Source organism: Temnothorax americanus, unplaced genomic scaffold (genome assembly GCF_048541705.1).
Source record: "Temnothorax americanus isolate GAGA-0224 unplaced genomic scaffold, ASM4854170v1 Scaffold7, whole genome shotgun sequence".
In the NCBI taxonomy this organism is placed as follows: domain Eukaryota; kingdom Metazoa; phylum Arthropoda; class Insecta; order Hymenoptera; family Formicidae; genus Temnothorax; species Temnothorax americanus.
In genome coordinates, this window is record NW_027509792.1 from 1,840,506 (window position 1) to 1,857,265 (window position 16,760).

General features: G+C 41.7%; 1 protein-coding gene and 1 long non-coding RNA gene across 3 annotated transcripts in view; both read right to left on the minus strand.

Annotated features, from left to right (window-relative positions):
* Positions 1–759: 759 nt before the first annotated feature.
* Positions 760–2,815, minus strand: Sgf29 (SAGA-associated factor 29). Of its 2 annotated transcripts, none has more exons than XM_077422201.1 (3): positions 2,631–2,815; positions 1,142–2,104; positions 760–887 (listed from the first exon to the last, which is right to left on the minus strand). In XM_077422201.1, the coding sequence occupies exons 2-3, from the start codon at positions 2,016–2,018 to the stop codon at positions 850–852; spliced, it is 915 nt and encodes a 304-aa protein (XP_077278327.1). In that variant the 5' UTR covers positions 2,019–2,104; positions 2,631–2,815; the 3' UTR covers positions 760–849. The 2 variants fall into 2 exon arrangements, with proteins under 2 accessions (XP_077278327.1, XP_077278328.1); XM_077422202.1 differs by having other exon boundaries at positions 760–1,057; positions 2,631–2,814.
* The window catches only part of LOC143906257 (uncharacterized), a 185,240-nt gene continuing 171,256 nt past the window's right edge, over positions 2,777–16,760 (minus strand). Inside the window, exon 3 of the long non-coding RNA XR_013259469.1 lies at positions 2,777–2,915. This is a non-coding gene — a long non-coding RNA (uncharacterized LOC143906257). The remainder of the gene's footprint in view (positions 2,916–16,760) is intronic.

The window sequence follows — 16,760 nt, forward strand, 5'->3', positions numbered from 1 at the left end:
TGGCTAGCTGAGTCGGTCTGCTGGGGGTTCGGCTCGGTATACCGAGTTACTTTGATGTCTGGCGGCAGCCGCCGATTATGGAATCAATTATTGCGCGGTACTCCCTCTTTCGTCCTCTCTATATAGCCTTTTCAATCCACTCTCGCACTCGTGGCTTCGGGCTTATTCGCCCGTTCTCTGCTCTCTTTATCTTCTCCCTATTCCGCTTCCTCTCCCTCGCTCTCTCTACCTCTATTCCACTTCGTGACGGATGCGAAGGGAAAGATTTATTCCGTATAAAAAATTACACGGACAGAGAATCACGAAGGACCGATTCCGCGGAAGGTCAGCGGAGTGCGGACTCAGGTCTACCGTCTACCCATGTATACATGAGGATACCCCGCGAGGGATACCGCTATTATCGTTCCATAACCTACGTCAATTACGCCCCCGACGACGGGCGGTACCGCGGAAATAGAACTTTAACCATCAGTACGTGCTTACTTCTCCCAGTTGCAACACTCGGAATTAATTATGAGATAAACCGCACGATTTTAATAGATACTTCGCGAATAATTATATCATCGCTAATATCATGAAAAATGTTTCGTTATTTGCGATCAAAATAGTTTTCTACTGTATTTTTTTTACTATCTTTATGTATTATCGCGTTTATTTAAATTATCGTGATTAATATAGAATATATTGCAATTCGTGAAAATAAATCTAATTTATTTTATAACTAAACCGGCTGGAAGCATTGAGAAATGTCGAAACAAGTTATAAAAATTTATTATTTATTTACCTTATTACAATATCACACACATGTCAAATACAAAAGATAACGTAGATGAACCAAGTGTACCTTTTCTAGAAACATTTCTTTTTATACTTTCTCTTCCCGGAGTCTGTAATGGAAGGTATGGGATTAGTCGGCGTTACAAACATACATGCATATTAAAATATGTATTAAAATATGCAAAAAGAGGCTTAGCCATCGTTGTTGCGCGTTGCCTGCCAGTTGCGTGCGCTTTTTTTCTATTGATTAGAAAAAAATAGATGGTCACCTCAAAGTTTTCTATCAATTAGAAAACTAAATTTAAAAAACTTTATTCAGTTAATGATAAGAAATAATTTGGAAAAGAGGATATTGCTTACTAACATTGACTCTTATTTTTTTTGCTCTCTTTGATGGAAATCACGTATCGTTGCGCTACATTCAGTGGTGGTGAATAGCCCGTCGTGTAGGCGGCGTCCTCGAACAGAACCAGGTACTCTTCCGTGGCGGTCGTCGGTAGACGTTGCACGACCGCTTTGTAAAAGCAAGTAGTCTGCGGGTACAGCGCCATTACTGTAGATCCTTTCGAGAACAGGGCGTGCGGATCGGTCTCGGGATTGGCCCTCATCAACGGCAACGGCACAACTCGTCTCCGCGACAACGTGTGACGTTCCTTCTGCTCCTCGTCGATATCGTCCACCTCGTATTTGTTTGTCGTGGGATTAAAGTGCAGGACCTCCGCGAGTATCCAGTTCTCCCCCTCCTCGTTGCCCTTCACCAGGGCGGCTACCATGTCTCCCGTCTTCGCGATGTACGTGGGCTCGGCGGGTATCGCGCCGCACAATGGTGGTGGTTTGTGGCCCGGTGTCTTTCCCACGTAGAGGGGCAGGGTCTGCGCGGTGCTCAGCAGCATCTTCATCAGTGCGCCGCGCCTGATGGTCTCCTTGTTGCCGGCTTGACGTGCCTGTATACGTAGGTCATTTCGTAACGTGCGGATCTCGTTGATCTTGTCGAGAGCCTTGCGCAGGATCTCCTCTTCCTGCTGGGTGTCGGTCACCGCGGCGTTGTACAGATTCTTCAACTTTTGCTGGTAGTAAGGGGAGACTTTGTCGTCCGGTGTGACCTTTTCGTGGGTCTTCATTATATTGTTTAGATTGTGCTCCGAGCGGACTCGCTGACTCTCAATCTCGTGTACGAGCTTGTAAATATTCTTCAAGAGCTCTTGTATCTGAGTCGCCGCCGCGTCCGCCGTGAGAGGCATCGCGTCGAGAGATATGAGAATTATAGGAGGCCGTGTGTCAACTGTAGTAAATAGCAACCTAACGGCTTATGCTATCGATCGCTTCCCTGTAATGAAAAAGTATAAAACGCGCGCGTTTTAGGAACATTTTCTTAACGCACTTTTTTTATTATCAATTTAAAATTAATTTAAAATTAATTAAAGTATCAATTTAAAATCAACTTAAAATTAATTAAAAAGTATCAATTTGAATATCATTAAATATCTTTTATTTTACAAGTAACATTCACAATATTGAATACCGCGATAAAAAAATTTTTTTAATTAGGTTAGAAATGATCGTTCTCGAACTCGTGTTTCTCAGGGACTCAGGGACGACATGCTTCAGTCCAAGACCCAAGACTTTATTTGTACCACGTGTATATAACAGAATCACTATCTGAATGCAATTAGGAGTTCGATATTTCTTCAAAAACTTCCCGCGTCGTTCGGTTCGATGTTGATATAGCGCATGCAATCGCCGTTCATTTCCCGAACTCGTTCATCGAATTTTAGCGTGTACTACGTCCGCCAACAGCGCTCGTGATAAAATGGCCGAGAGTCGGCGCAGCACGACTCGATCAATACACTTACCCGGTCGGGAACTGACATGAGTCACATCCGAGTGGACGGTTGCTCGACGAGTCTCCGAAGAACGAGGTTTCGGTCAAACGTTTCGATACACCGACAGTCGTGTCGCAGGGCTTCCTAGCACGAAGCTGCGAGAGGCACCGAGCGTTCACGAGATGTTACACGTTCGATCGTTGACGCGCATCTGCGCCACAGGCCGCCACACCGTTTCTCCCACTACCTAACTACCTTCTGGTTCTGGTTGCAGCAGTTTTCTATCAAGGCGATGCTGCCACCTGGTAGCGAGCTCTGAAAACAATGCATCAGTGATAATGCTGACTGTCGCAGAGCTGGAGTCACTGGTATCTTGGGCCTTAGGCTTGCTCAATAAATTTATTAATCCTAGCTAGCCACACACTTATTTTCGAATCCTTAATTCGCCACGCTTCGGTTCTTGAGACCGCTCGGCTTTGTCACATTGTCATTTTCATTCTAATTAATGTTTTTAATCTTGTAATGTATTAGGAATTGGAAATACAGAGTCTGAATAAGATAATTTATAAAAATATCAGGTCAAGAAAATATTTTGAGTTTAAACTGAATTTATTATAAGGAAACTAGAAAATTATGTTATGTGAAAACGGAAACCGAATAACGTTTAATGGCCCCCCACTGGACCGGAATGTGGCGAGCTAGAATTAATTGTCGATGCATAAAATATTTTTTACATCAGCGAACATTATTAACGTTATATGTTGATTATATTATACTGATACAAAACACTGTTTGTCAACTTTGTCATTTTTGTATTAAGCTTTGTATTAAAGAAAAGAAATTAATATTGTTTAGAAAGAAAATTGAAAAGTGTCTCTTTATATTATATGAAAGAAAGAGCATACTGAAATCAATCGACAATTTTGCTTCATTCGCTGATCGCAATTCTTTCTTTTCGATCTAACGCGAGAGGCAAGTCATCTAATGTTAAAATTTATGTAAGTGCTTTGGAGAAAATAATAATCTAACAAAATGCGGTTAAATATTTGAGTGTCTGTACGTGCACAAGGATACACATTAATCTGTTAGACAAATTATCGAATTATCACGCTTTCTCGTTATAATTCGATCGCAACTCTCTCTTTCTCTACCTTTCTATTTATTACTGAAGTATATTTAGAGAGAGTTTGTGAAAAATAAAGTCAAATATGTAAATTATCAGAGTTATCGGTTTAAATATTCAGTATATGTTCTAAATATTTTTGTTATCTCAGGAAAGGTTTCCATAGCAAGAAATTTAATTGATGATTTAATCTTGAATATTTAATACCATAAATGAATTATCTTTATTGATTTAAAAATATTCGGCATATGTTCTAAATGTTTTTGTTATCTTGATAGAAGAAGTTTCCATAGCAAGAAATTTAATTAATGAATCAATCCTGAATATTTAATGCTATAAATCACGGTGAATGGATTATCTTTTTTTTGTATCTTTCTCAAGAATGTCTTTCATAGCGATTTGTACCGTGTCAGTGCTATTACTGTACTTGAATCATATTCGAGATATTTCATTAAACGTTCGATCGGACATTCCATTACTTGTGGGTTATGTGTGTGTGTGTGTGTGTGTGTATGCCAGTGATAAAGTCGTTTTGATATGCGAAAAATACGCCGTACGCTGATAATTTTTCTTTGCACGAACTCGTTCTTCGTAGATCCAATCGTATATCGTATCGCACAGACGGGCCTGGCTGCGGTACCAAGCGGAGGCATATATTGAATGTGGCGTGTATCATCGCTAACAACCAACAGGTTAACCGCGCTAACAGCATCGATAGCACCGCAGAATGCCATAACTCATTCGCGCCGAGGCATGCCGAGGCATGCCAAAGCTTGGGAAAACTGAATCTAATCTCTTGATTAAATTCATACTTCCGCGGCGAGATTTCGCGTTATCGTACTTTGATAAACTTTAGTCATTCATTTGTACGAAGTACTCCGTAATGAACAATTAATTCGTCACAATTTAAAGAAGCGAGTTAAAACTAGATAATTATGTAAGAGAAATTATAACATGTGAAAATATCGTGTCGGAAAATATAGCGCAACTCGATATTTAACTATTTTTTAAATTTGTAATTTGTAATAATTTGTAATTAGTAATTTTTTTAGTTTGACAACTTAAAATAATAATATAGTAATAAAGATTTTAGAGTATCTATACGACAGAGCGAACGTTACGAGATTGCGTGTCATAAAATTATTCGCCACTGTCGATCAATGCGATACATTTCAGTGGGCGCCGATCGAAGCATCCGTTTCGATAAATCGCGATGACCGGGATTTCGCCGTGAAAACGTGTCGCGTCGTATCCAGATATGCGATCTCTTGGCATATCGCGGTGTGTTACGCAAGATGCATCGTGTGCACGTGCATCATCGCTAACGGCTGACTAGTCTAACCGCCGTGCTCTAACCGATGGTGCCGATGCTGCTTGGTGTACAGGACCGTGCCATAACGCGTCGCATGTAGAACTTGAGAGAATTCCGAGCCGCGTGGACCATTACCGCGTCTGCCATCGTTTCTCGAGCCTGCAATGTCTACATGTTCGCTGCATCGTACACGTACGCGGGTACACCTGCCGATATGCGGCCTCGCTATGTGTAAACGTTATCCCGCGCGCTCTTACGAACGCCATGACCTATCCGCAATGAGATGCGTGTCACGCGTGCCACTGGCATGCACCTGTGCTGGTGCATGGTTATACCGCATTGTCGAGAAATCGCAGACGATTAGGCGGCCACGTTGTCCCGAGAGTCTCACACACATTTGAGTAATATATACGTACGCATCATCGTTGAGTGTCCTGCCTGAAAGTCGATTTCTCCATCTTAAGCGATTATGAAATGCGATAAAATAATTTAAAATCGCTACTGCCGATACCTCGATAGTTCTTGGTTACTTTAAGCAGTAATCTAACATAACTGGATTTTTTTAACTACGTGAGCAACTTAGTATAAATTCAATTTTAAAAATATGGCTGTCGTAGCGTTGTTGATATGTCGATTTAAAGAAATTTTATTTGAAGATTTAGAGTATATAAATTTTATTTGAAGAAATAGAGTATATATAATACTATTAAATCGTAACGTTGCTATAATTACTCCGACCATGCTCAGATTCGAGTATTCGTGCACTCTCTCGTTGAGTGGAAAACAAATTCTTTGTACACGTCTGATGGGTGCAGCCGCGAATGGACTATTAAAATGTGTTATAACGATGAGCTGAGCTAACGTTACTTCAAAATATTACATACATACATATGTACGTATGTAGATACATTTTATAGAACAATGTGTCTAACGAGGCGTATATAAGGAGAGATCCTGGGTCTCGAGTAAAGTCCTCACGTCATTTCGCGCCCGTCGTCTAGACACCTATATTTTCACTGATACCTATTTCGACTCTCATCACCGAATTCGCACAAACTAACCCTGCGGCAAACTCCAAATCGCAATGCTTTGAGCACATGACAGAGACAGAACAAACTTTACTTTTCGGACGTATAAGTTTTTAGCATTCTTCTCAATTATTATACTTTTACTGTCGATATTTCCACGTTTTGTAAAACATAAATCGCCAGTATAATGTTCTTTTTTTTTTTAAGATACGACGTTGTGTACAATGCACTGATGAAAAAAAGAAATCTCGAGACAAAAATTTATTATACAGTTGTGACGTTTACGTTCCGTTCGGTGTGTCCGGTAAGCAAATGTGATATAAGACAAAGCAAAATAATGCAGCGGAACTGGTGTGTATATATATATATAGGTATAATGCATGGATATTCGCATAAATCGATCGTGCGTAGCGAACGACTGATTCGACGGTGGCTCGCGCAATTCGATCTTCATCTAATATCGGCCCTTTACGACGCACGAGTTAACGACTTGTTGCAGTCGTTAATCCGGCTACAATGCCGGATACCGGCGCGCATAAACGATATTTCAAACGGATCCTCCGTAAGGCGCGGAATGAAAATGTCAAACGCAGCTATACGTTACCGTTGACGCGAACGGGAAACAGGAGCCTGCAAGGAAAACCGGGATGGAAAGTTCGACTCGTAAACGCAATTTATACGCGGAGATTCGATATCTCGTGACTGTCACATATGTTTGTCCTTTTGTTTCTATTAGGTTGTTTGTCAAATCGTTTAGTAGAGGCAGGATGATTTCGCCAACCGCACAGTCTTCGCATAAAACTGCAGAGTAAATTGTAAACAAATAAACGTAGATACCAACTTTTCTAAGCTCATGCACATTTTACTTTCGGGACTTTATCGCAATAAGTATGTAGTTATTATACATATATAAAATATTATTAGCAAGTGACAAGTAAAAAGTGGCTTTGAGAGTTCAACGCGGTCTCGGTGCGTAAATTAACGTTATATCGATCTTTAATAACTAATAGGATACATAATTATAAATCGGACGTTTTGGCTCTACTTAAGCCATCTTCTCAGATGCGTTAACAATTAAATCAAAATATATATATAATCTCACGTTCTCCGAGAAATAAGTGAGTAACTTCAAAATTATTTCTCACCGGAGATCATTTTGATTTAATTGTTACCGCATCGCTGAAGATGATTAAAAGCGAAGTCGAAACATTCAATTTATAATTATGTATCCTAATTAGTTATTAAAAATAACGTTAACTTACGTATCATCAATCGCTTTGAACTCTCAAAACCTCTTTGTACTTGTTGCTCGATAATTCCATTATCAAGAGTTACTTGTTATTTATTCAATTATTAAAATATTATTGATATATGATGCATATTTCTCTAATTTATAATATTTGTATCATATGTTTTATATTTATATAATATAACATACATGTAATAGCAATAAAAAGCTAAAATATATTAATATTTATACAACTTTGTATATCTATTTTTGCGAAGAGTAAAATATGAAAGCGTTAAAGATAAAAGATGATAAAAACGGAAAATTTTTCTCCAACGTTCGTTTATCGCAATATGCACAGTATTTTTTATTGATTATCGAGGAAATAATAAGAAATATATACGTACGTTGTAAATTACTGTCATTTACTATTCGCCGCATGATGGTGAGAAAACCGTCCTTCCTACATCGCAGCTTTATCATTTATTATCTGAATCTCAAAATCTCGGGTATTTGCAACTCGTGCGTTCGGGTAAAAGAGTCACGGCGGTCTCTCGCTGCGCGTGTACTTGGCACGTGACACTACCGTGTCTCTCGATATCTTATTCTCCACAATACATGTATACTCGATACACTCGATCGATGTGCCACTGACGATCACACGAGACATCATGCCGCGCGCATCTTCTCCACGAGAATTTACCTGGATTCGTCTATAGAAGTGCCAGACGAATGCTCGTAAAAATAGCGAGAAGTCGTGAGAGGAATTCAAACGGCAGCCGTTCAAACGGAATCGATACGATTGTGATTTTCCGTATCCGTATAGTGCCTTTTCTCTAACTAGTATCGGGCGATTTATCGAGGCGGATCGAAAGAAAACAAATGCGGAGCTTCGAAGCTGGCCGCTATATGTCTACGCTTTGTTGCATAGAAAAGTAAACGTATTACCACACACACACACACACACACATGCGTACACGTTGATGCGTGCCTTATCTTTTATTTCGAGAGCTTCGCTTCCGGTCCGATAGAATATTCAACGAGGGTGACATCGTATCGATGTATGCGCGCTGCAAACCAAATATTCCTTTCCGTCGATGTTCACGCGCGCGGTCAACACCAGCGTGGCCCATAATCGGATCACAGTCGGACAGGAAACAATAGAGCGGAGAGAAGTGATAAAGGTCAAATCACAGAGGCGGCGGTGCGGTCAAGGCGTAAGGGATATTTGATTTTATGCCAGAGATGCTCTCCGGCTTGAGGTGTCAAGATGCTGGACGCGCTTCCTTTCTCGACGCGAAGGTACACGCGGAAATCCCTCGGCCGCTGTATAATGCAGACCCGTGCGCATTAGCGCGATTAGATCGACATTCGAATCGACATTGCAACCTTTTGCGCACCCCCTCTCTTTGTCTCTCTTGTTCACCCTCCGTTTATTTTTTATAAGACGTAGCCTGGACTGCCTTGCCATATGCCGTTTCATTGGTGGCGGCGAGGGCTCTGTGACACGCGTAGCATAAGGGATAATGCACTGCCTCGTGTTTGCGTAGGGAAGCTCCTACGGATGGGAATTATCGAATTTCAGAAACGCCCGCGTACGGTCCCGTTATTATTTCAGTAAACATACGAAGCTCGACCAGGTGAGCAATGGCAAGCCGGAACGATAGTCAAAACTAACAAGCACCCTCGCCCTCTCGAGAACGATAATGCCGCCTCCGTTGCCGTGAAATTTGTCCATAAATATTGGCACAGAGTAATCGATGTGACGAATATTTCATCGGGGAATGAGTGATACCGTGACAGCCGGTATTATCGATACTGTCACTTTCTGTATTCGCATTTCTTGTCGGTATCGATAATGAATATGAATAGGATTTTACCTGTTTAGAAGATAAAATTTTGCCACGTGCGAATTTAATAGCTTTTCGCAATATTGATCGATTTATTAGATGTTGTTGAAACAATCTTCAATGCTGAATATATAACGCCTCGTGTTTAAACAATTTTAACGACGACAACTTGATCGACGTTGAAGCGACATTTGCGTGGCTGAACGGCGAAAGCCTGTATTGGACAGTTCCCGGTTGACAGCGTTTAAATAATTAAGGAGATGTGCGAGTTGGCCGATCAATGCCGAAGTTCGGCGAAAATTGACAATCCATAAGATAAAGAGAGAGAGTGTGTGTGGGAGAGGGGGAGAGAGACAGAGAGAGAGAGAGAGCTCACTGAGAGAAGCGAAATACTCGAGGCCGGCGACAGGAGAAGAGGGTCGGAAAGAGGGGTTGAGAGACGCTGGCTGACAGGCTGAACTCAGTGACACAGCCCGGCGAACGTATTAATAATAAATGCAAACGGCTAACATCAATTTCTGTCTGGCTGCCTCCGCCGCCGCTACCCTCGCAGCCAACTCGGAGACTTACCACTCCCTTCGGGAGGAAGAGGAAGCGAGACGAACTTAACTACCCCTTTATTTAGTCGCCCGTTTGCTTACTTACACCGGACTCGCTCCGACGAACTTCCGCGCGCGTTTGTCAGAGAGCCGAGGCTGCCAAGACACGAAGAAAGAGCGCGAGACATTGAACAAACTACAAATTGATACAACCCCCGTATCTCCCTCTGCAATTCTGGGCTGACTACTGCGATGTTGTATACAGCGGCGTCCGAGAAATTGAAGTAGAGTTAAATTAAGGCTTGATTGACAGTTCTCTCTCTTTCTCGCCGTCCGCGTCGATTGATTTTTATATAGTTAAAATAATCTGGTTAAGCACTTCCGGTATAACTCGTATTTAGGCGAAAGTTTTAGTCGTCTCCCTCTCCTGTCTACATGTAAGTTATACATAAAATAAAATTTTACGAATATATACATTTTTATTTTAAGCTCAGTAAATTACAAAAGTTAAATTAATTTTTGTAAATTATTTTGTAATTATGAAATTATTTCATATATTTCACTTTCTTTAATTATACATTATATACCGTCGCACACACAAATAAAAGCGTATTTTTATCTCTGTTGTACAAAATATGATTATTCAAACATTTTAACATTTTAATATTTACCTGAAATTGTGGCAAACCTGCGTTTAAACATTATTGCTTGGTTTGTGATATATTCCCTTTCTGTGTTCAATGGAAACGCTACTTTTGTCAAATAAAAAGGTTCTTCACAAGTCATGCGACAGTTATGCGAATCTTTCGTTTTGCAAGAGAAGTCATATCACTTCGTGAGAATCGATTGCACAGTCAGCGGATATGGCATATCCCATGGCAGTTACCCGAATAGTAGGATACGCATATGGATGGAAGGGATATACGAAATCGCTCCGCACTTCGGCGTGGTACCGAGAATGATAGGCGAAGAGAGTGACGGCGGCGGCCGTAACGTCAAAGAAGACGTTGAAAGGATTTTCCTCGATAAATGGCTCTCTAGACCCAAACGAAACGGAAGCGGAGACAGCGCGCTGAGAAAGACGAGTGCACTCGGTGGAGTGTAGAATGACCGTTTTATCGGCACGAGATGCACTTCCTTTGGGACACCCTTTTTGCAGGGCGAGCTTAACAGCATCGATGTAGCGCACCTTGGACCATCGCACTGTTCCGATAAGGAACTGAGATTGTCGCTGGAAACCGATTCTTTATCTGGTCTCGGAGAATGAAACGGGGAAAAGAGGATATAGCGAAGCCCGTGAAGAGCAAAGGAGACGAGGCGCAACGCGTGTTCCATCGATTAAACAAGAGGAAAGAGAAAGGGGGAAGAAAGATGGAAAGAGGCGACCTCACGAAGAACTTTTCGAATATATACGTACCACCACCGCGATCTCATCTCCCTAAGTAAGATCGCCATCCTCCACTTAGCGGAGGATTTATACGAGCCAAGTTGAAATCGAATCCTGAACGGATGGAACTTTAAATTCCTGCCGTAAGTATAAACGCACCGCCGCGCTCTCCGTAGCATTGATTTTGCTGCGAGGTTGCGCTTAGCAGCATACGAATCACGCGAGATCGACGATGGCGATCGCCCGAGATAGGAATGCCGTGATCCAATAAGGAAGGAAATTAAATCAACTGAAAATTTTTAACGCGCGGATATTTAGGAGCGAGCGCACCGAGTTTACGCAAGAGCTGACGGAGCGAGAAGGAACGATAATGTCGTAGAAAGACTAAACGAGATTGATATTTATGGTGATTCGATATCTGGTGACAATAACCGGTTGCATGGAATATCAATTTTGATCAACCGGTTCAACCTACGCGGTATTAGACTCTTTCGACAAAGCTGCAAAAACGATCCGTTGCTCGAATATTTTAGAATAATAATTTTGAATAAATTAATTTAATAACATTGTCTAAATTTTTTTTTACATATAGACATAGATCTTTATTGATCCTTCTTTCGGTTCCTCATTTGCTTTTTAAATTTAGTATTTAGTATTTATTTAGTAAAATACCCGGAAAATCATCAAGCCTAGACGTGCTAAGCTATGTTAATCCGTTTCAAACAGATATACTAGCAAAGACGTGGTATTACAGATCATTTGTAGATATCATCTCTTTTAATTGCCCTGCAATTCTGCTTATTTCGTAGAACACACTATCAATCCAATCGGTTATATAAATTATCATTGCAGCAAACACTTTGTCAAACATCTAAGCAATAAACGCGTAGATCTTCGCGTTTTATCTAGACGCCAGAATTTCACAAACGTGTGCGAATGATGAAGAACGTTGCTGCGCAATAAGTTTTTCGCATATTCTTAGCCGTTCATGCTCTCACACGTTCCACGTTTATGCAATGCGAATGCGCGTATATACTATTATATCTTTCAACGCGTCGCGTCGGTATTCCCCGTCGGGCAATAATGCTTGTATTTTTCCTCTTGCACGCGCACACGCTGAGCCTGATTTTCTAATGACTTATAGACGCACCGTGGCCATCGGCACGTGCATTTCGATCCTACCTTCCGATATCTACGACTCGCATTAAAGCCAGACCGCCGTGTACATCTCGCGGCGCCGCGGCTAGATATGCGCGCGTAGGCAAGGTAGGTGCTAACGATCGCAAGATACGATACGATTTGCGCACGATCGATCTGCAAAAACCGTCACCATGTACAGGATGTTCTAAAACCGCCGAATATTGTAAACAAATATTAGCTGAATTAAAAAAAAAAAACTATTTAGTTTTGTGTTGAAGCATTTTCTTGTTGCAAGACACATCTGTTTTTTAGAAGCTTAACAAGTAGCAAAGCATTATTCTTTAATGAATTTTCGCGTTTTAATGGAACTTCACAGCCTTTTTGTAATCGTTATATTAAAAATTTTACACTCGAAACTAAAAGGTCGTGATAAACGAAGATATAAAGTTTGTTACACAAAATAGATTTCACATGATTATTAAATGTGTTATTATTGAAATGCATATCGATCGGCTCTGTCGCTGTTGTTACTACAAGTACTCCCAGTTACTATTATACCTATGTGCATCGTAATGCATCTGGTCTTCGTAATATTCGAATGCTGGTGGACAGTATGCGGGAATGCGGTGGAAATCGCTCGCGGAAATGTCTGCGGGGAATTCTATTGTTAATGGATAGGAGATGGGCGGACGGGCAAGGTAGTAAATCGGTATCGTCGTAGGAAGATAGTATAATAATAGTGTCGTATAACGCAGGGCGATAAAGTCGTAATAGGCAAATTAGCAAAGCTTTTTGTACGACGTCAGTAAATGTCGGCTCTGCGTGTTTATCGATGATGCCTGTGGTAAAGAGAGATTGTGACGGCAGGTGGTCAGCTGACATAGCTATTTCGCGTAGATTATATTCCAACAATCAAGAACCGGATTTACGTGACAGCAAATGCGATACAGAAATGTAAGAACGTATCTTTGCGTTTATAAGATATAATCATTGTGTCTACTCGATTTGACATTTAATCACACCTTTATGAAATAGTTCGTGTTATATTAAGCACTAATACACATATGTATATCGAAATGATTTAAAATTGATTTGATTTATTTTTTTCAATAAATATTACAGGTATAACATATTTAAAAAATCTTGATTACGTGAGATTAAATTATATTTTTTGTATATGTTGTATTAAATAATTAGCTTTAATATTTTAGACTGCAATTTAAGAGCGAATAAATGTAACATGATAATCTAAATAATATCGAAATATCACTTGTTTCGTCTGCATCCCGGAAACGCGTTATCAATTTCGCCGTAATTGCGTGTCTGAATTTACTTACGTGTGTTTCACGCATAACCGCCAATTTAGTGAACAAAGTGAAATTTATGTTTTGGTTACCATTTCGGGTAATAACAATACATAAAATTTATATCTATGTAACACGGAGAAGATACCCCAGATATAGCTATATATCGTTCATATATAATATCCGTTGTGATTATATCTACGTGATTTATAACACCGCAGGAGGCAATTGGCAATCGTTGAAGAAGTCGGGTGTGTGCAATTAAAATTCGTGACACGATGAGAGGTAATTAGAATTTCGGAACGAATTATCCACTTACCGTACAGTAATCTCAAGTCCCGTATTTCAAGTATAAACGCTACAGTATACTTTACATCTTTATTTAAATTAGATGTATTGTCCTGATAATAACTGCATTAATAAGAAAAAGCGCAAGGCCGATGCAGCTAGCTCGAAATAGTTCATAAAGATCACAAACTTGCAACATTGATTATCACAATATCCGCAGTGAATCCACGGTGCATTGACGCGAATGCTCCCCGGGTTCGTCGAAGTAGGAAGACTGGAGCCAGAGCAGAGAGAGCGTATAATCCAAACGAGAGACAACCGGGGAGGGCGACATAACTGGTTATGTATATGAAACGCTAAGTCGTGTGAGTAACATATGTCACGTATTAACAGGTTGTCCCATTAAACGTTCCGGCAGCGCGCACGGCTGGCTCTTTTCAACCCCGAAGAAACCGCCCGCGTCCTCCCGCTTTATCTCGCGTATTTGAATAAATTCGAAAAATAAAGGTCACCGGCGCGTTCAATTATAATTGAGCGGTTGTCAACGCGACGATAACGTCGACACCCCGTTTCCCGCGCGTCAACACGTGTGAATCTCGTTCAACAAGGGCTCCCTTCCTGCGTCGCGAGGCCCGAAAAAAAGGAAATGGCTGTGGCACGGTGTCCTTTCTCTCTTTCTCCCTGACCAACCTGGTACCGCGGAAGTGTTACTCTTTTTTCCCTTTTCTTCACTCGCGGGAGTGTGGGTAACGCGAAAACAAGTCGGCGTCGCGTGATCTAACGCCGAGGGGAAGGAACCGTATCCTCGCGTCGGACAGGAAAAGGAGAAGAGGAGAAAAAAAATGCGTAATTAATCCGGCCAGACATCGGTATGCCCGCCGTGTCGGTAAACCTGTGCGTGCATGCGTGCGTTCGTGCGTGCTTATTTCTTTTGAGTAATTATCCCCACGGGTCCGCTCGTCGTTAGGCGACCGAGAAGATCGAAGATAAATATATTAAACGGTGAGAAGATATAGGCCCGGCCTTCCTATACAACATCCTGGTTGGCTGACGCGAGGGGCCGATTATTGAATGGATAAATTTTCGAGGAAAAACGAAACCGTCGAAACTCGCTCTCGGATTGAATTTTGTTTCGCTAGGTCCGGGTGTTGGAAGGGATCGTTCGTTCGTGAAGCCCCCTGTATTCACGCGGAACGGATATATCGCCGCGATATAAGAAGTCTAAGCAGCGCGCGGCTATCTTGAGGTATCTTAAGACCCGAGTAACAAAACGTGTTCCTACCCGAATAAAGGCCGCGAAGCGAACGGGCGCGGCGATATGATAAAAATAACGAATGTTATTGCTAACTGCTAACGAGTCAAAGCACCTCGGCGTGGGTATGGCACTCGATAAAAAACCTGCTGGCCCACGGAATTCATTTATTATTCGCCCTCTGCGTCCTTCTCTCTCTCTCTCTCTCTCTCTCTCTCTCTCTCTCTCTCTCTCTCTCTCTCTCTCTCTTCCCGCGGGTTTCGTCTCCCACTGCGGCAACAGTCGTGCCGCCATTATCGCAAATTTCCGTTTCGGTGATGCCACTTGTCAATTACCGCCTCGTATTGCCCTTTCGCCGCGCGTTTGCGACGTTTATCTGGTCGGCTCGCTCTGAGGATTTATCGCACATGCGAATTCCGCCGAGCGGCCGATTTATCGAATTATACCGATCGCCAGCCCTTATCGGCGCCCATGATATCGGCCATGTCGCGCATAAGCGATACCTCGGTGAATGAGCGAGCATCGTTTAAATGCTTTCGTGCGTTTCGTGCAGAGCTGCAGCAAAAAATTAAGCGGCAGCGATAATCACCTTCGTTGGTCCCCGTCGCATCAATGCGATTACAACGACAAGCGGTCGCTTCGGGGCGTCTTATTTCAGACTCATCGACCCAACTCAGAATACACACCCCTCGGTTATTAGCGATCCACCCCGTCGCTATTCTCGCACTTACTATATAACTATCTGACAACAGTACGATGTTTCCTGCTTAGCCGGCTTTCCCCCGTCTTCGCGCTTCGTTCCATTCGTCGAACAAATATTTGTCGTTGTGTCGATTTCCTATCCAAGTCTCTCTCGGTGTCAATTATTCGTTGATACGCGCGCCCGCGGTGTGCGTCGACGTTGCGCGGCACGTGTTTCACTGGAATAACGCACAGGTGTTGCCGCGTATTGTGCGTATGATTCGTACGATGGTCGTGGACTCTCGGTTCGTTCTCTGAATTCGGGAATAATAAGCGTCGTGTACCCGCGTCGCGTCGCGCGGAAGAACGGGTTTACGGTGGGATTGCAATGCAAACAGTCACCAGAATGTGCACACCCACGTGTTATACATGCCTTTGCGTTTCTGCATGCGCCGACAATCCCTCTGTCCCTTTCTCTCTCTCTCCCTCTGTCTCCTCTTTCTCTCGTTGGTGCTGCTATTTCTCCGGTACGCGTTCTGCAATGTAACGCGCGAACCGTGCAGTCAGTTACGCGCGTCGCCTCTACTGCATATACATACAATGCTCCCGGTTGCCGACTTCTCTCTATCTCACTATTACGGACGTTGGCCGCACGACCTCGTCACTGACCGTTAATTGAACCTCACGGGCTACTATTTAAACGTATTTATTAATATCATTGTAACTAGTAGCTAGAGTTCTTAATGCACGCGGTAAAAAAAAAATAGAACTGGGGCATCATTATGTAAACGGATATATGTATATATTTATAAGGATAATATTAGATATATGAATTAAAAACTAATTTGATATTTTAATATTATTTGCAATTATAATGTGATTATAATCACTTTGATGCTTATGTAGATAAGTTTCTGTTTTATGAATTTTTTAACTTTTTTATTACACAATTTACTGACAATGAGTTTGTAGGACTTTTTGGCGTATGTAGTGTGTTTTACTAAAATATTTGGAATAAATAGTGATAT